We start from the raw sequence: 21,577 nt of genomic DNA, 5'->3' as shown, positions 1-21,577 counted from the left end.
TGTGAACATGTAATGAACCTACGAGTTCCATAGAAGGACTGAACTCCATTGAGTTACTTTTACTTAGTTAATTTTGTCTTATTTGTTCACCATAAACTACTGAACCAACTAACTCCATGAATTAAGAGTCCATGTTGAAATGATACTTTTCACTCAACCATGTTTTATGAAAGTTCAAGGTTCATTACTATACTGACAAGAGCCTGCCACTGATCCCTACTGGGAGCCAAATAAACCTATCCCACATCCAAAAACCATCCTCTCTTTAAAATCTATCTCAATATTCTCTTCCAATGAACACCCAAGTCTTCCATGCCTTTCAGGGGTACTGATCATAATTCTCAATCCATTTATCATATGTACTATGCATGCTACAAGCCGGGACAGTGTAGTCGGTATAGTGACTGGCTACAGGCTGGATTACAGAGGGGGTCAGCGTTTAAGTCCCGGGAGGGTCAGGAATTTTCTTTTCTCCATGTCATCCAGACTAGTTCTGGGGCCCACCCAGCCTCCTACCCAATGGGTACCACGGGTAAAGTGGCAGGGGTGTCAAGATGACCACCCAACTACAGCTAGTGCCAAGATCAAGAAAACGTGGATCTATACATCCACTCCCCACACCTTTATGGCATAGTGCTTATTTAGTTAAGTACAGGGACAACTTTATCTTTTACAGTACGTGCTACATGTCATTCCAGTCTCATTCATCTTGATTTGATTAGCTTAATATTATTTGACGAGTACAAAGTAAGAAGCATTTTGTCCAATACTGCATTATTTCCTTCTTCTCAGGTTCAATCTCCTAAGCACCCTGTTCTCAAAATACCCTCAGTCTATGTTGTTCCCTTAATCTAAGACATAAACTCTCACAGCCATATAAAACAAGCAACACTGCAATTTTAATTTAATTTTATCTTTCACAGCAAATTTCTGCCTCTCTTAACAGCAACTGCTAAATAATTATAAAAGATAATTATTTAACTTGTATGTTAAGTGGCACTTGAAGCTTATGCTATCAATACAAGGCTCTGAAAGCTACAGGCTGAAATGTTTAAGACATGCAATTCTACAGCTTGCAGGTGCCAACAATACCTCCCTGTGCAAGATTTAAGGTTCACTGTGGTGACTACTGACAATTACTGTCCTCTGAGATGACAGACTATGCAGTCTGGTAGACTGTTAGCAACACTGCAGATGAGCCTGCTGCCTCCATCTTCAGGATAAGGAGCTGAAGATGGAGCCAGCAGATGCCTCAAAAATGTTGTTATTTATCTACCATTTTCATACACAGTGTCACATCCCTGAAGATTCTAATTTTAAAGTGGGAATGAAGGTTTATTTTGGATAATTCATTAATTCACGTTGGTGCTTTCTTCTTGTGAGTTATTTTACAACGCTGTCAGGAAATATGTTTTCATTTTGTGTTTTCCTCAATGTGGACTATTGGTTTGTTTCTAAGATAATACATATACACTCAACTCTCAATTATCTGGGGGGCAGATAAACTGGTTTGCAGCTTAACCGGGGCTTTTTTGAGGCTTATATGTTGTTTAATATTCATTCACTTTTGTTTCACATGGTGAGTTGTAACACTATTTTCGCACTAGTGTGAACCGACCTCTGCATTTTTTGGTCCTGTTATGCTAACACAATGTTCTAGGGTATGGGTGAAAGAATGCAAGGATTTGTGGAAAGTTTCAAGGACAGATACACCGCCCCAGTTAGTCTCTTTGTATCGATCTTCAAGTGTGTTAGCAAAATGTCAGGGTGTAAAATGAAGCATGTTGTGTTAAGTATTCAACAGAAACTTGAAATTATCAATCAGTTGGGAAAAAGAGGTGTAGTTAAACAATTAGCAATGCAATACGGTATTGGAGAACAAACTGTTCATGATTTGAAAAAACAAAAGAATCAATTAATTTCCTTTGCTTCGTCTTCTAATTCAAGAGGAATGAAGAAGAGAAAAACCATGAAAAAATCAACATATGATAAGAAAGCTGTGCTCCTCACTGACAGTGCGCCCTCACATCATAATGAAAGTCTCCTGAGGTCAGATGATGGAAATATTTTTGTGAAATATTTTCCTCCTAATGTTACCGCACTTATCCAACCAATGGATCGAGGAGTTATCTCAAGTATGAAGAGAATCTATAGATCAAATTTGCTACAAAAGTACATCGATTAAGGCAATGATCTGACGTGTTTCTGGAAGTCTTTTTCAATGTCAGATGCCATATATGAGATTTCAACAGCATGGGATACAGTAAAGCCATCTGCATTGAAAAATTCATGGAAGAAACTGATGCCTTTCATCACTAATGAAGATGACGAAATCCATGGATTCACTGCATTCAGTGAAAATGAGATAGCCATAGAATTGACAAAATTGGCTAATCAAGTTCATGGTGGTGAAGAAGTCAACGAGTGGTCTGACTGTGACTCATGTGAGCCGGGCTTCGAAATGTTAAGCAGTGACGAATTCGTAAGTTCAGTGGGGGTGCAGCCAGAAGAGCGGGAAGAAAGTGAGAATGAGGAAGAAGTGGACAGTGCTGCTCTTAATCATTTGGAATCCTTACTAGACTATCTTGAGAGTGAAGAGAACAGTTTATTAAGTGACAAGCTAACATTACGTAGGCTTCATACGGATATCCATAAAAAGGAAAATGCTGCGAAAAAGCGAACGACAATATTAATTTTTTTAAGTGTTAAGTTTGAATATTCGTAAAAAATGTTGGATGTTGTTGAACACTGTGATTGAAATAACTAATTCATACTTCAGTGAAATGTAAAGAAAAGTATTAAATAGGCCATGAGATGACATAAAAATGAGGTTGAATAAATTTAAATACAGGTAGACCTATAGTATTATGAAGGTACAGTATTACAGTACTACTTTTAATAAAATTTGCCTTAACCGGGTTTTCGATTAATTGTGATTTCCATCCCCACCATTATCCCGGATAATCAAGAGTTGAGTGTAATGACAAGTGGCAGGATGACAGATGAATGATAAACTGGAAATGGTCACGGCCCAGTATTTGCCTAGAGAGACAGAGGAAAGCCATGAAAACCTCATTATAATCTGGTGTCCCAGCCCAGATTCGATCCTGAATGCAAGTCCAGAACATTACAGCTACACCAAACCCATGGGTGTGTTGGTGTTTTGTTATGGTATCACTTCACAAAATACAATAATATGCAATGATAGTATTATTTAATAAACTGAAAATGAACTGTACAGCTTTGGAAATCAAAACAGAAATAAAATATGGATGACAATGTATAAAGAAAAAAAACTTCAACATATACACGGATCAAGCGACAGTGTTTTTGGTTTACTTACAGAATCACTTGTCAGAGACTTAGAGGAACTGACCACACAAACGAGCCACATAGAGTGCAGTAATTATGAATCACACTTGCAGTGCAGTCATCAGGCTGGACCATGCGATATCCTTCGATGGAGATTTTCAGTGATGACCATTCCGTGTAACAAGACTAACCAGGACAAACTCCTCACATATCAATCTCAGGTAGTCATCTTTCCTTTGTTTTAATACTGTACCCCCTTTCCATCTCCAAATAAAAGAAATTAAATTGGAATTTCTAACAGATCTACATATTAATTTATGAGGTACTACAAAAATTACTCTGACATGCTCAGCTGTGATACAATTGATAAAATGGTTGAAAGTAAAAAACTTCAGATGCTTTCTGCTCACCTCGATCATGTTGCACATGTATTATTATTATTATTATTATTATTATTATTATTATTATTATTATGTAATACAATGGAATCCCGGTTTAGTGCTCTGACATTTAGCGAATACTTTTTTCTGGTCCCAGCAAAGCTCAATATAAGCAACATACTGTTTGCCTGCATTTTGTGAATTTTGATTTAGCTAACGGCCCTCATTCTTTGCAATAAATTTCCCATGAAGATTCATTAAGCAGGGATTTCATTGTATTTATAATGTTGAGACAATGTGGCACTCTTTCAAAGTCATGAAGGCAAGCATTACTTTGTCATCGTCATCATCACCTTGTCAGACAGGCAATGTAACCCATTACAATTTTGTATCACCTCTTGAATAATGTTCCATACTTTCTCTTTCCTCTTGATCTGTAGTTTATCAGTACCTTATATTGCTAATTATTATACTACCTTTATGATGTAATTAAAGTCAGCTTATTTCCAGATGTATTTTAATAACTGACTCCATGACCATTGTACCAATTCTGCTTATATTAGCATTTTAAATTACCACCAGGTACAAATTGTACCATGTGGCAACTGAGGTGCTCATAGTGGTGTCAAGATTATGGTCTTCTGGGATGTGACACTGTGTAGTCTGGTAGATGGGTACGAATTCAGCTTACACCTTCAAGGCAGAACAGTGAAACAGATTATGTGCCTCTGAAACATGGTACCAATATACTGAATTATGTGCACGGTGTCATATCATAGATGACCATAATCTTAAAATTGAAAATATTACTACTTTAGAGGATAATCACCAAACAAAGCCACCTAGGAACTTTGTAATAAGGGGAGCCATTTCAGAACTCAACATAGGATGCTATCACAGTACATCTAATGTAACAGTTTACCCCCTCCTTACTACGTGTAATATTCTTAAGTAATATAAGTAGCAAATTCATAATATAAGAAAGCAATATATAAACTATATATGTATGACATATTATGTATTACTATGTGAGTATTGCCAGCTACAAATATAGCACAATGTCTGCAAAGTAGGACACCTTTAACAGTACAGCCTCACCTGGCATATAATAATTATACAATGCTGGAAAGCATATAGGACAATTAACTAAGAAAATACACAACCCAAGGAAAATAAAAACAAAATCAAAATCTCTTATTTTCAGAGGAAATTTCATCTATGCAGCTCTTATTTGGAGCTAAACTGGCTTTTGCTTTCAAATTTGTGATTTTGCACACAAATATGCACTGTTCATTTTGGGTATTTTATTCTGGAATCTGGACATATATAATAAAGGGAAATGTTTCTGATGTTTTGAATGATGATCACTTCTACCCCAAAAATGGATGCAATATGTTTGCCAAAAACATCAGGAATCTTTTCTACTATAACAAGGCAATACAACCCAAATGAAACCTGAATACCGTATATGGCTTATGGTGAAAACCTGAAATCTTACATTAAACCATATACTTACTAAACATCTCTCAACAACTCAACAATTTTAAGCACTGCAGAAGATGGGCATCAGTGGTATGATTAGGAACCACTATAAGTCTGAATACCAATTAGGCAATTTTTATTATATTAATTTGAAACAGACTTCTGATAATGGCAGAGAAGAGAATTTGCATGTATCGCAGAAACTCTTCAAATCAATATTTCATTTTGAGGGTTTCTAAAATTGGCTTTATAAGGATCTAGTTTTCAATACACGAACACAAGGTTTATTATGTTTTCAAAAATAATCATGCCTTTCAATAAACACATGTAAAAACAAACAAGTGCTGTTGGCAGTTTGACAGTCATACATATTGCAAGGCTTATATTTATTTAGATTATTTTTGGTTTATTTAATGACAATATCAGTAGCTCAGGCTATGCGGTGTCAAGTGAAAATATCCTGGAAAAATGAAATGTTGTAAACGATTAAATTCTATACCAAATACATTCATAGCGTTGCTTAAGATACAGAAATACAAAATTTTATATGGATTCTCAAACAATGTGTCCACATTTGGATAAAAGAGGAAACTCAAAAATGACAAATTAATGTGTAAATGTTAATTATGTGCACAATGAAATTGTGACCTTTCCTTCAGTCATATTCAGGGTTGGAAACTGGGGGTAGATGCCATCTACTTAGTTCCAGAGTGCTTCATTTTGGGGAAGCTATTTTCAGTGCCTAAAGATGTCATAACTATCTTTCCCCGAACACCATACATGTAGGAACAAATTCTGGAGTCCTTATCATAGCAATTTCCTCTCTATCCATGCTGTCAGGCTTTTCTGCTAAACTTCAGCATGTGTCTGGTTCTGAATTGGTCTGAAAAGTCACTTCCACCCTTGGTTATATTTCAACTGTTTATGTAATAATACCATTATCTGAAATGGATGATGGGATTTTATTATAATTTCTGATTTCATAATGGAATGCTTCAACATAATAATGAAGGAAAATATGAAAATTCAAGTCTGAATGAGAAAAATTATGCCAGAAGAGTCAAAATAGTGTAATATCTGATCACTAAACAGAAAAACAGACTGCTGAAAGGTTACTTAGCATGTAAGAAAGGTAAAAAAAGGTAAAGTCCCTGTGCTTAAGTAATTAAGCACTATGCTATGAAGACGTATGGGAGAGTGGATGTACAGATCCACGTTTTCTTGACCTCAGCACTAGTTGGAAGTGAGTGGTCAGCTTTACGCCCCAGCCACTTTAGCCCAGGGAAAGAACCCCCCCCCCCTGTACCCCTTGGATAGAAGGCTGGGTAGGCCACAGAGCCAGTCTCATGAACCATCATCTAAGTATACTGTGACGTGAATGGTGCAAGAGGAAGTAGGCGTCACGTGAACTCTGCAGTGAACTCGCAAGTGACGTCACATACCCCAACCCCTTCCATTATCATGCAATGCTAGGTAAACACTCCGCCACCTCCCGTGGTGACATAACAGAAGAGCAACTGTGTCAGGCAACTATTGCCGTGGTGACATAACAAGGGATACCGCGGTTACTACACAGCAGTAAACAACTCTCGACAGTCTTGCCAGGCAACCTGTAAACACGGCGTCACGCAACAGCGGTACCTGTCACGTAACTGTTTTCTGTGTTGTCCATGCCAAGGCTAAATAAGGAGCAGCGAACACTATTCAGTAGTGAGGATTGAGCCAGTTACTAGTGAGTAACGATTAACCAGTCAGTTGAATTGTAGCAGTCGCCGAGCCAGGTTGTATCGAGTGAATGGCAGTGATTCCACCAGGAGATGTAATTGTGATACTGCTGATGGCAGTAATTGTGAGACTGTGAATTATATAAGTGTAAGAGCGAATGTGCAATAAATTTGCCATATCCAATATGGCGTGAAGTTATTTGTCACGTGTCACATACCCAACACGTGACAATATGTACATCTAAGGCATAATACTACACATCCTCACACCAACTGGACCACTTACAGGCCCATTTCACTCAGCAATAGGTGTAAAAGTGCTAAGTCAGGGGATATCTCCATGACCTAAAATGGAAGTACATTAACAGCTTATGCACCAAATTATTACACTTAAGCATCCTACTGAACTGACTGATCAGTTAGTGTCTATTCTCAGGCTTACTAAGGCAACTTTTATGGTGCTTTGATAGTTCTCTGGTGACTGCCATACCGTCACATTTCCATTCAACATTTCACTATATATACATGTTTCAGCATTGCAAGGCCATTCTCTGGTATAATTTTGTGTGGAAGTCACTTTACTGCATCAATTCCCTATTTTGGGAAGCATCAATTAATTTTGTTTGTGACAATGGTATATTGCTACAAGTATTATGTTTTCGGACATTATCCATCATCACTTTCTGAAGATGAGTACTACAATACACATTTCCATAGATGTCTGGTGCCCTGCGTAGTTTTGCTGCTGGTGTTCCTTATGTAACAATGTTCAGTCACATTGGACTTGGGTGGGGTGGGGGGGCTAAGGACGACCTTTCACAGAAAAAACATGTAGTGAAACAATGACAGAATATGCGATAGTATGGCAAAAGCCATACAACCATCGAAACACTGAGTACTACATCAGTAAGACTGAGAATAAACATTAAGTTTTATATATAAAAGAATTTATTTTTGCATAATACATAAGTTTTCGTTTGGACATAAAGAAAGAATGGAGAATGTTAAAATTAAGATACATGTGACACAAATATGAGAAATATTATTTTCATTTGGAACATCACTGCATTATGCAAGAAAATACAACAATTTAAATATAATACATAAAAATTTTCCACAGAAAAGTCTGTTGAAGTAAATGCATATTGACAATTTCTTATCCCCTACTGGAAGGAAAACACAAATTTTCCCAAATAGGTCTTCCACCACCAATTTATAAATTTACCATCACACTATAATTCTGGGCTCTTTATATTCTCTGACATCTCTTCTAGTAGTTCATACATTAAAAAAAAAAGATGACAGCACCTTGTTTTCCCACACCAAACTGATTTTTTAGCTTGCTTTCCTTGTTTCGAAAAAATGTGTACTTCATAGATCTCTCCCAACAGTCTATATATCCTCCCATACTATTGATAGGCAACTGCTTGATAAACGTGTTCATGGGCGATGAACACATGTAACAACAGACCAACCATTGGAGATGTTTATTATCTATGTGGCCCATGTTGTATCAAAGGAAAGTCTGTATTCCCCTATTGCTGCCAGGCAATGACTTTGAGGCATCGTTTTCTATGTGGTCTGTGCCATATCAAAGGAAAACAGGCAATTAATTCTTCCCACAAATTTTTTTCTTCGCGTGAAATAATTGTGCCTGGTACGGGTGAAATAGAGACTATGGGAAAGGAAAAGTAAATGAATGTTATATACTTGTTATGAATGAAGGATAAAATGATAAACTTTCTTTTCATTTAATACACGAAATTCTAGTATTTTCCAAGTTTGGTTTATAAAAATATAAGTGCAAGGATGAATGGCATACTCCTTTGTCAATTTTGAGTTTCCAGATCACTTGGTGTTCCACTGAATGCAAACATTCTTCATGTGATGTGTCTGTACTACATGCATTTGCTCCAATACTAAAATTATTAGGCGTGATTATGAGATCTTCCTCCATGTTTAAGTACCGTGCAGAAACAAGCAATATTACAGTACTGCCAACACAATCCATTTGACCTGGGAAATTTCTCAGCTATGTGGAATGTATATTATGACAGTCACAGTCTATTCAATCAATATATATACATTATATGTATTATTTACATACAATCCATATGCTAACTAGTGCACAAATAAATAAGTTCAGTTCCATGTAGTATATACAATTGTTCAGGACATCTATTTTACTATATTCCTAACATTCTTACATACACTTACACATTTCACCAACATAAACATAATGTAACTTAAATACTTCTATAAACTGTTGAAATTAATGATTATGGAACATTAATAAAGGTTAATAAAGAAATATCTTAGTAGCTTGAAGTCATTATTTATAATAAAAATAGAAGAAGAAAAAAGATCACAACAGAAACGAACAATTCACACAAATAAATTATTACTTGAAATCAATCTTAAATGGTACAAACATGCTCACCTTTTCTGTTATTGCTCACAAAAAATTTAATGTATGGAAAAACTAGAATACATTCAGATTTACTGATGGAACAGTGATTAAAAACCAACATACCTAAGACATCAAATTAGTAACTGGTTTGTTCTCGTGCAAGTGACTCGCTGATTTCACAGACTTATATAAAGCCACAAAAGAGACATTACAGTTTTACAATTTGAGAATTTCACAGCAGTAGAAATTAAGATTATGGTGTTCTGGCTTATGGCACCATATAATCTGAACGATGGGCACCAACATTTCAGAGGAACATAGAGAGTCATAAACCAGAAGACCGCAACATGATGCTCCACAGCTGTAATAAAACCCCAAATCTCATGTAAGATAGAAACGGTAAACAGTGATCAGCCAAGTATCTCTGATTGCTACCACTAAGCTCATGTAGTGAAATGTGAATCTACTTGCAAACAATGGAGAACAAGATACAGTTGTTTTCAGTGTACCTCTCTATGGTCTAATTGTTCAATCTTCAGGGTACATGCCATGGTACATTCTGGTATCTATCTACCAACCTACAGTGTCACACTGCAAAGAGACCAGTGAGAATCACAAACCACATATAATGAGAATGAAATCACATTAAATGATCTACTTTTGACTGATTGATTGAGTCTTATGTCATTTAACAATTCAGTAAGGTAAAAAAAAGGTAAAGTTGTCCTTGTGCTTAACTAATTAAGCACTATGGCATGAAGGTGTATGGGGGAGTTGGTGGATAGGTCCACATTTTCTTGACCTCCACACTAGCTGGAAGTGAGTAGTCAGCTCCCCCCCTCCCCCAAGAAAGAGCCCCCCAGTACCCACTGGATACAAGGCTGGGTGGGCCCCAGAGATGGTCTAGATGACAGAGAGAAGAGAAAATTCTTGAACCTACCAGGACTTGAATTCCGGCCCACAGGTAGTCACTATACTGACTACACTATCCCAGCTCCTTTTAACAATGCAGTATCAATTTAAACTAATCAAAGAAAATGTAGTTATGAATGGTGAACAGAAGGGATTTGAAAACACAGTGCCAGCATATTTCAGGGCACTGTCTCTGCATTCAACTGCAGAAATATTGTAGGAAGTCAGGATAGCTGGCAACCCTGTCAAGATCCATACCAAGTACATATAAAGACCACGCCATAGCTCAAGCGGCTATTTGCCGGCTTCCCACCATGGTGGCCTGGGTTCGATCCCGGGTCTGGCCAAGTGGTATTTGTGGTGGACAAAGTGGCGCTGGGGCAGGTTTTCTCTGAGTACTTCGGTTTTCCCTGCCAATATTCATTCCACCAATTGCTCCACAATCACCTTCTCCTATCATCTTGGGCTGGTACAATAGGCCAGAAGTGGCCACAGTACAAGGGACTTGGTCCCACACCACTAGCATTAAAAAAAGTACATAAAAAGTGTTACCTGTCCGTCAATACCAATTAATTTGAGACTTCAATTTCTTATAAAGGCGAATATTAAGATTACTGTCTTCTGGGATGCCTCTCTGTGAACAACTGCTTTAACAGGGCCAGAATCATCTGGAGAATTGTGCTAGCTGGGCTGTAAACCCCTGGTAGGCTCATGCAAGTAGAAAAGGTCAAAGGGTAGGGACCAGATGAAATGTTGCCCTGGACCACTAGGTTTGGGGTTGTCAGGAGGCTAACAATCTCACCTTAGAAAGAAATATATGTAAATAGGCCTAACCATAAGTGTTGGATGAAAATTTATACCCTTCTCCTTGAGATGTGCTAGGTTTACTCAGGCCAGGAGCACTGCAGAAGCAATGTGTCACAGGCTTGGATTCAGGTGGATGGAAGTTGTAGAGAATTATTTCCCTCTGATAGCTGAAAGTGATGACATGGAGGCAAAAGGAAAATAACAGAGAAGATGGACATCTACCATAAAGGAAGCCAAGGTTTTAGAAACAGCACAGCCAAGGGATGAGTAAGTCTTCTGGGATGTGATGCCATGTAATCTGGCAGATAGGAACTAACATTTTGGAGGAACCTGCTGCCTCCCTTTTTACAGCAGTCTTCTATCATGAAGAAGGAGGCAGCAGATTCTTCTTGAACATTAGTACCTATCTATCAAACTACAAGGCATAATACAGAAGAAGATTACACTCTTAATGTATTTATTTTTTACAAAAGGTGGAGATAAAACAGGTTAGTGCAAGTGACTTGACTCTAACAGATTTCAATATAACAGTTCTCTTTATTGAATATAAATCACATAATAGAACCAATAGGCTGCGCCACAGCTCAAACGGTTAGTCGCTGGCTTCCCACCACGGCGGCCCAGGTTTGATCCCAGATCTGATCAAGTGGGATCTGTGGTGGACAAAGTGGTGCTGGATCAGGTTTTCTCTGAGTACTTCAGTTTTCCCTGCCAATCTTCATTCCACCAAATTCTCCATCATCATAATCACCCAGGGCAGGTACAATAGGCCAATCAGTGGCCGCTGTGCCAAGTGGACCCAGCGGGACTCCACCCCCTTCTAAGTGAATTAAAAATTAATAGAACCAATAGCCTTAATTTTAAAGGGTGGGCCCATAAAAGGCAGATATATTCATTCTATGCTAGTAAAGGTAAAAACGGTAACAGGTAAAGCTTTCCCTGTAATAGCCCTTGGAGGCCCACAGGGTTGTGAGACATCGAGGCTCCCACATATTTTGGACAGTTGGCTCACAGATGGTGGTGACATCAGCCTTACGCACCGGCCATCCTTTTCCACCAGGAAGATTCCTGATATTCATGTTTGTTAGAGGCTGATTTGACCCCAGGACCATAGTGTGGCTGAAAGGATTAGGTAAATTGAAAAATGCAATGACCTCATCGGGAATGAAACCTGTAACCCTCTGGCTTTCAGCACAGTGCCTCAACCAACTATGCTACTGTGTGCCCCCATTCTATGCTAGTACCTTAATAAATGCATATGATCACAACAACAAAAAATTGTATTTATTTACATGTACACAACATAGGGTACCTACGAATGCGCACATTCATACACATATACACAGAAAAACAGAGACTGACTGACTGATCACAGCCACTTCTAGAGTCATGACTTGCAAGATGCCTATCTAATGTAGACTTCTATTCACACTAACAGTAAACCATTAATGTATTCACAGTTTCACACTCTGAACTGTATCTATATATGGAAATGTACAGAAATATTACAAAATATATATTTTTTCCTTCAATTCTGTGATGACATACACTTCATATCCAATGAACAGAATAGTCCGAAAAATGGCCAACATCATAGTCTGAAGGCCAGTACTCAGCACTCACACACAAAGAATCTTTGGAAAGGAATATATGAAGTAGATGTATGTATGGCAGTTTCATATATAGGAAATACCCAGATGCATATTTGCTCCTGTGAAGCAAGGATAATTAATAATGTCTGCACAATAATAAATTTAATGATGACAATGATAACGATAACTGAATGATATTTCAGCTTTCATGAAGAGCAAATGCAATGAAGTCTTCTCAGACAGTGGGCTGCATCAAGATGTAACTTCAGCATTTCAGGAACCTACAGCAGTACTGCTTACCAAATCCATCCCTCATGAATGAGATAGTGATATTTCCCAAAATATTGGAAATGCATCCCATCTTGACATGCATAACTGTCAAAGAAGACCTCACTACAATGATAACAGCAGCTTTATTTAAATTGGAGCCTGTATTACGTTAAACTTCACACTTTGTTCAAGTCTTCTGTAATATCATACTGCATTTATTCAGAATTCATATTCACAATATTAACTATCACAGCTGTGATACGATGACTCACTGTACAGCACAGGTCATATAGCTCCCTCATACAGTTTTTGTAATGTATACAAAATACAATCAAACCTTGCTTCACAGTTTCTGTGGAAACTTCCAAGCATAAATGATCTGCATCCACAACTACAAGCCACTAACTAATGTTCACTGTAGTACCCTACCCCTATAGTTCAGTAAATGTACATATTGTAACCATTACAGCAATCATAATCTGGAGATGGCGGGGGTTATCGCCAGCCATGGCTGAGGCTACAACCAATACTGGGCATTCACCACATCATTGTAAAGTCACGGCCAAAACAATAATTAAAATGGCTACGACTATTAACAAGCAGATTATGATGAGGATTTTTTTCTGTGAACAAAAAAAGAAAAAGGAAAACTTAAAAACTGTATTACAGAAAAATAAAAAAACAAATGAAGCAAACTGCATGGTAACATTCAGAGATAATTAACATAGCAATAAATTTCTAATGTTTACCTTTATTTGTAAATTAATTATCGAATAAGTTAGACTGATTTTCTCAAACTGACATTAAGTATATGATATTTAAAAAATTTGATCTTGTAACAGAAATTCAAAATTTCTTTCCTCATGTAATCGATCATTTGAACATATACCAAATACAAATAGGCTTTTTTCAATATTTAAATAAAAATTTGTCCTTTCTCTTTATATGGCAGGACATACAATCCTACAACTATATTTTCCAAAACAAGAAGTTGTACTTACAGTATGCTTTTTTCATATTTAAATAAAAATTTGTCCTTACTCTTTATATGGCAGGACATTCAATCCTATAACTGTATTTTCCAAAACAAAAAGTTGCACTTACAGTATAAGAAAGAGCAATATATAGAGCAACAAGAATTTCTTTGTCATAATTCATGTTCTGCAGAAAGCAGTATTTGTTAGCAGTGTGAAACTAAACTTTAAAAGTGCAGCGATACAAGCTGGGAAGTTAAATACTGAAATATAAAATAATATGTGCATAAAAGAAAATGAAGACATTTACAAACAGCAAACAGCAATGCTATTAGTGCATATATTTTGACAGAAACCAAGAAATGAGACATGCAGCAATGAGAATTAACTCATGCCAAAGTATGTTCCTCTCTCTTCTACTCTGATATCTCTTTATAATTTATTAACAGAATCAAGACAATAGAAAATGACAAATAATTATGCCCACACCTCATTTACCACACTGAATTCAAATATTCTGTCAAAGTGCCATTATTCTTTCCAAAAGCAAATTAACCTATTGCTGCCTGTTACAAAATGGTACCTGAAGGGTAAATGTACTACTTTCTCGATAACTGAAACACTGCATTTATCAAAGATTCATCAATTAGAAAGTGAAATATGCATCATCACAACATGTTGCTTAGATCATATGACAGTTTACAAGAACGGAGTATTCTTCTCATGCCAAAAGGCAACATAATTTCTTAAAAAGAAGATGTAACAATTTTCTTGTTCTAGGCTATTTCTACAAATTGATAAAAAAAAAAAGAGATAAAATGCCAATGAATAAGAAAATCTTATGTAAATAGTGGTACACATTACAGAAGTTCGGCAATCTTCTATCCTCGCGTTTCCTTGCAATGTAAATGGTCTAAAATACAGATATTAGGCACCCAAAATTGACATTAGGATTGGTTTCCATTACACAAAGCAGGGCTATTAACAAAGAATCACTTGACATTATGACAAAATACACTGAAAGATAATACATATTTGAACAGTAAATTAATGTATTAAAATTACTGTTCAATCCAGCACTTACTGTTAATGTAATTACACAATCTACTAATTGTCCAGCTTCAAGTTCCAGTCCTTAATAATTTGATTAGTAATTCTACAGACATATGACTCTCCAGCTGGTGGTCATAGCAGTATTTAGTTTTCTTAAAAGTCATTTCATAAAACTATAAATCGTAAGTAAATAGACTGCTTTCTTAACCCTTTGCCATGCCACTTAAATCTATTTTACCCTGATGCTATCAGACCAGTTAGTTTAACTCTCTGCTCATCACACAGTGATTGCATCTGTTGGATGTACTTAGCATTAAAACTGCCATAACCAAAAAGACAGGCTTACTGTTAATCTATCAGTGCAGTATTTCTCTCAACAGGGGGCATCTAGTGTTACATGCTAATGTTTACAGGGAAGAACAGGCTTTCACATGACCTACACCTATTATCATTTGATGGTCATATAAGGAAGTATTATGGGTTTTTCTGTGCACCCCAAGACAGCCTTGGCATTTCTCTCTCATCCCTTGGCCATCAAAAGGCCCATTGTCAATTAGATATAATGTTTCAGTAGATTAGGTGCAGCATTAGGCATCAAGCTTTAAGACTGAGATGTTCTCACAGTGGTAAATACAGTCTTCTGGGATGTGACACTACACAGTGTGGTAGAGGGGCATCAACATTTCCAGGGAACATACTTCCCCCATCTTCACAAGATGCACATTATATGTTTCTCTGAAATACTGGTACCCATTACCGGATTACATAATGTCATGTTCAAGGTAACCAACTTGTTTGCTTTGTACCATGTTTGGCCTGGCAAAGAGTTAACAGAGCAATTTCATATCTGAAGTTCCTGAGTAATGACATGTCAAATACATAATTCCACAATTACAATAGACCATGCAACAAAATAATCGCAGACAAGACACAATCATCACCATATTTACACGTTACCTTGCGAGCCTTGTGTTGGTAGTCTTCGGCAATAATGAGCTTTTCACGAGCGGATACAACAGCGTCTCCTGATGATGCTACATGGTGTTCAATCCTGTCAACCAACTCACCCTGAGGGAGTGCTCCAAGAGCAGTGCCAGTATATGGGTGACGTTAGCAGCAAAAGATAATGAGAGAGGACCGAAAGGGTGGAAAACGAAGTTGCATCATGATTGGGGGGAGGATGAAGTTTCAAAGTATCAAAGGAAAGGGGCATTGTGATGTAAATAGTAAGCACAGAAATAGAAAGCACAGTTACCAAAATTAATACATTTAAGAGACACAAACATTGATACAAATTACCCACACAAAATCCATACATTAATATTAAAACACACACCCATACATATGCATAAACGCACACACAAACAAGTTGAAAGGATTGAAGACAGTGTTTTTTTAAGCACAGTTCCAAGAACATTTGAAGTGTAAACCCAAGTTACAACATAATAAGCACAGAAAATGACATAGGCACAACATCCGCCGCCACCACCACCAACATCACAGCCATGGTGTTAACAAAAGAATGCAGTGTTGAGGAGACACAAAAAGCCACATTGTTGTTTAGTGTAATTTGGTATGAGGTTAATATGATAAATAAAAATGAAAATATTGATGTTGTGAGAAAAAATTGCATCAGGAAAAGAGGCAAGAATAAGGTCAATTAAATAAAGAACAGAGAGAAAACAATGGCAGGTTATTGGTTTACAGGTATCAGGAATGCAATAAAAAAATGGGGAAAAAAATAAATATGATTAGATATGTACACTGAGGTGCACATAAATCTAAAATTATTTAACAATTGACTTACCCGCCTAGCTTTACTCTGATACTTGAGTGCCTTCTTGGTGTCTTGTGTGGCGGTCTGGACATAGTCCACTGCATGTTCTACGTGATACTCGATACGATCTATCATTTCCCCCTACAATGGACAGGCCCAGCAAAAAAGAGAGAGAACAAAATGGGACAAACCCTTACTGTTAGTCAGAGGAAAAGCAATCACAAGAGATTACCTGTAGCACCCATGCTAAGACAGAAAGCTATGTATCATGCCATATACCAGTATGGTTGTGTTCAGCCTTAGAGACAAAAGTCTGCATTTACTTACATACTACTTAACAGTTTTACAGAAATAAATTCAACCCAATCAATGGAACCAAATATGTAGAACATAAAGCAGGGTTGTTCAATTTCAAACCACTGAGGGGGTTGCACTATACCTCAGGTAGACACCTGTGGGCTGCATTATAAAAATATATTTTTTTTTTCCAGCAACTTTGATACAAATATCTGCATTGCAACCATAGTAAACAATATTATATTTCAGTATACTGTTGCACTGATGCATCACTCATCCACTCATTTCCATCGCTAATGTAACATAAACTTTTATTTTAAAATGTTATTACAATGACTTTTAAATTTCCTAAAATGTCATTAAAATCACATTTAATTTTACTGTTGAAACATCTTTCAGCCCTACAAGGCCTTCCTCAGGCAACTGTTAATTGACTGAAACTGCCACACTGTATCAGCTTGTGTCAATATATTACATGCTACTACTGTTAAGTTGCTGCCCACACTTTATTCACGCTAGTTTCATATTGTGGCATCCATGCTGTGTTCCCTTTGTACACACAAATAAAAATTGGTTCCATAAAGTTGAAACAACTTCAATTTTAATTAAATACTGCCAGGTCAATGGTACTTAAAAATCAGCCAACAAAGATTTCCTATAATGTATCAGCATGGCACTTCAACTTGGAGTATTCAAATTCCATATTTTTCCAAGTTACTTAATAGAGGACATGTGAAATGAACTGAAAAATACATCTTTAGTAAGCGCTTTGCATGAAGTTCTTTGATAAAATTTTCAGCCTCTTTCAAAGACAGCATTAACTCATTTTTGGGAGAATGCAAGCAGACCCTTAAAGCCAAAAGTCTATGTATTCAGTCTGTCTATAATGCAACAATTGTTTTATTCACAATTTAACACTCAACACAACATGTTTCAGCCATAGATGTCCATCTTCAGGTGTTTTAATGCGTCCAACTGTTACAGTGTTCTGAAGTGTGCTAACATCGCATGTTGCAGTCCACTTAAAATAACATAAATAATTACTTAAAATCCATTAATATTTTCTATTAAAATTTTTCTTAAAATCCTATTCCACCTCATAAGGGGCGTCATCCACATCTTTAGAATTATGTGTTTATTCAGAAACATCCAACAATGGCCATCTATGGCCGAAACATGTTGTGCTGAGTGTTAAATGGTGAAGAAAACAATTGTTGCATTATAGACAGACTGTGAATACAAAGACGTGTGGTTAAAGATTTGCAGCAGGATGCTGAAATACAGACCCTTAAAGGTCATACAAAAAACCAATGGGCTCGCTACATGCGGCCTACATACTGCCATCTGGGCAGCCCTGCTCTAAAGGCATAACTTAAGAAAAGATATAATTCTTTTTTGACAAGAAGGAGAATAGCCATGAGATTTAAGGTTCTATAGACTGTCTTCTGGGATGTGAGGCCACCAGAGTTTCAAAGGAAAGTGCTTTCTCCATCTTCAGGGCAAAAGGTCTCAGTACCTCAAACAGGCATTGACACTTTCTTTCCACACCTCTCCCAATTCACTATCTGTTAATCATCCTATCATTCATTATAATATAGTTTGAGATGCTGAGAGCTTTGATAAATATACCATAAAAAATAAACATCAGGAATCTCAGAACTATAGCCATGACTCAAAGCAAAAATCTTACACAGTACTAAACTGAACACAACCATACATGTATTAACACAAGTTCAGTGACAGTACTAAGGTTAGAACTACACACTACTTTGTAGCACTTCACAAACTGCAATGTGGAAGTTAAGAAAATGAATTATTGTCATGTGTTGCTGAGTAGAAAGGTAAAGTTAAAGTTGTCCCTGTGCTTAACTAATTAAGAACTATGCCAATGAGATGTACGGGGGAGTGGATGTATAGATCCACATTTTATTGGCCTTGGCACCAGTTGGAGGTGAGTGGTCAGCTTCATGCCCCTGCTGCTTTACCCCTGGAAAAAGAGTCCCCAGTACCCATTGGATAGGAGGTTGGGAAGACACCAGAGCCTCTGGACAACACAGAAGAGAAAATTCTTGATCCTACTGGGACTTGAACTCCAACCCCTTATTCATCCAGCCCTTAGCCAGTTGCTATACCAACTATACTACCCTAGCTCATGTGTTGCTGAGTATAACATTCAATTCTTTCTTGTAGTATGAACACAAAATAGGGCATCACACAATTAGTTTTATACCAGCAACAAGAAGACAAAAAGAATCCATGTCATAACATTTGTAAAAATAAGTACAGTCAACTCTCAATTATCCGGGGGCGGAATAACCGGTTTGCGGCTTATCCGGGGCTACTGAGGCTTTTTTGAGGCTTATATGTTGTTTAATATTCATTCACTTTTGTTTCACATGGTGAGTTGTAACACTTTTTTCACACTAGTGTGAACCGAGCTCTGTATTCTTTGGTCCCGTTATGCTAACACAATGTTCTAGGGTAGGGGTGAAAGAATGCAAGGATTTGTGGAAAGTTTCAAGGACAGATACATCACCCCAGTTGGTCTCTTTGCATCGATCTTCAAGTGTGTTAGCAAAATGTCAGGGTGTAAAAGGAAGCGTGTTGTGTTAAGTATTCAACAGAAACTCGAGGTGAGCCGGGCTTCGAAATGTTAAGCAATGACGAAACCGTAAGTTCAGTGGGGGTGCAGCCAGAAGAGCAGGAAGAAAGTGAGAATGAGGAAGAGGTGGACAGTGCTGCTAGTAAGAAAATATCACATGGTGCTGCTCTTAATCATTTGGAATCCTTACTAGACTATCTTGAGAGTGAAGAGAACAGTTTGTTAAGTGACAAGCTAATATTACGTAGGCTTCACACGGATATCGGTAAAAAGGAAAATGCCGCGAAAAAGCAAACAACAATATTAATTTTTTTAAAGAGTTAAGTATGAATATTCGTAAAAATTGTTGGATGTTGTTGAACACTGTAACTGAAATAACTAATTCACACTTCAGTATAATGTAAAAAAAAGTATTAAATAGGCCATGAGATGACATAAAAATGAGGTTGAATAAATTTAAATACAGGTAAGCCTATAGCATTATGAAGGTACAGTATTACAGCACTACTTTTAATAACATTTGTCTTAACCGGGTTTTCTATTAATTGTGATTTCCATGCTACCCCAGTATCCCGGATAATCGAGAGTTGACTGTAGTAATACTAGTGCGTGGAAAAATATCACTGTTACCTAAATATAGCAACAAACACTTCATTAGAACTTTGGTTTGTAGTACAATATTGCATGTCTCACTAGAAACAATTTTTGTGCTTATAATTTTAAAATCTTAACACAATGTGTTCACCTGGAGACATCTCCAAATTACTAATTATATATCACACAATAATTTACCAAACAAAATTAGACCCGGTAACACTAACCAGGGCATGACTGCCTGGTTCACATCATTTCTGCAATTGCTGCAATCTCTTCTGTCATGCTGGCTGCAACACGTGCAAATACGGGGTGTTGTTCTGGCCTGTGTCTTGTGCCAGTTTGAAACTTATCTGTCATGTACATAAACTTCCAATTTATTGATCTGTTCTATTTTGTGACTGGATGTATGTTTGATTTAGTTCAAAGTTCAACCATTACATTAATACAGGGTGCCTGGAGAGAGGCTTTTGTCCTTATATCCAGGGTATTGTGAATGGACATAAGGGCTATATTATCTTGAAAGCAGAGATGTAACAATACCTTAGAAGGAAGTATTCTAATGGGTTTAAGACGTTTTGGAGTTGTGTAAGCCTGACATTTATTGCTAGCCATTAATAAGAGAGAGGAAGTTGTTAGGATTGTAGTACATGGGATGTAATGGGTTCCATATGTCTGTAATGAGTTTTTAGCTAACAACTGTTTAGCAAGGGAAACTTACTGGTTTATTGGTTTACATAAGATTCCTACATTAAGTCAACTTGTTTTAATGAACCAATTAGGAAGCAGTAAGGTTAAGTTGTCCTTGTGCTTAACTAATTAACTATACCATGTAGGCATATGGTGGAGTGGATCTATAGATCCACATAATTAGGGGGCAGAGTTCAAACTGTGTGACTTTACTAAGTCTGAATATTCAGATATGGGGCATGCACTTCGACTGGAAGCTGGTAATTCTAAATTAAACAAGCTACATAGCCACTTAGCACTTCAGTCAATTATCTTTGGGAGTGCACATCACAAGTTAGACATTAAAGGTAAAGTTATTCTGAATTTTAACGAAAAAGGAAACAAATGTGATGTTTTATGAGGGTCATACTGAAAGTCATGAGCAACAATTTTTTATAAAGTAACATGCTTTATTATTGACAAACCAAATACACCGCCTCAATCTACAGACCTTTCTTTATTTTTCCACATAATCGCCACTTCTTTGTACACATTTCTCCCAGTGTTCTGGGAGTTTGAAAATTCCCCTTCTGTAAAATTCTGTTCCAGCCATCCGAAGACACTGACGCACTGCTTTCTGAATTGCCTCGTCTCAAAACGTTGTCCACGCAGCTGATCCTTCACAAATCTGAAAAGGTGGTAGTTGGAGGGTGCCAGATAAG

General features: G+C 37.0%; 1 protein-coding gene across 8 annotated transcripts in view; it reads right to left on the bottom strand.

The window, feature by feature from the left end:
* LOC111867145 (syntaxin-1A) overlaps nucleotides 1-21,577 on the bottom strand; it is a 161,417-nt gene that overhangs the window by 31,059 nt on the left and 108,781 nt on the right. For 4 of the 8 annotated variants that reach the window (XR_004513306.1, XR_004513305.1, XM_023856709.2 and 1 more), the window contains exon 8: nucleotides 16,724-16,834. The exons of 1 other annotated variant lie outside the window; for it this stretch is intronic. Coding sequence is in view for 5 of the 7 variants with exons in the window: in XM_023856709.2 (XP_023712477.1) it covers nucleotides 16,724-16,834 (111 nt within the window). In the remaining 2 variants the exon portion in view is untranslated. Of the gene's footprint in view, nucleotides 1-12,122; nucleotides 13,513-15,873; nucleotides 15,985-16,723; nucleotides 16,835-21,577 lie in introns of those variants that run through there. 3 more of the 8 variants (XM_023856707.2, XM_023856708.2, XM_023856706.2) reach the window with 3 other exon arrangements.

This window comes from Cryptotermes secundus, unplaced genomic scaffold (genome assembly GCF_002891405.2).
Source record: "Cryptotermes secundus unplaced genomic scaffold, Csec_1.0 scaffold448, whole genome shotgun sequence".
NCBI classification, from domain to species: domain Eukaryota; kingdom Metazoa; phylum Arthropoda; class Insecta; order Blattodea; family Kalotermitidae; genus Cryptotermes; species Cryptotermes secundus.
Note: the sequence above shows the minus strand (reverse complement) of the source record. Positions and strands in the feature narration are given on the sequence as shown.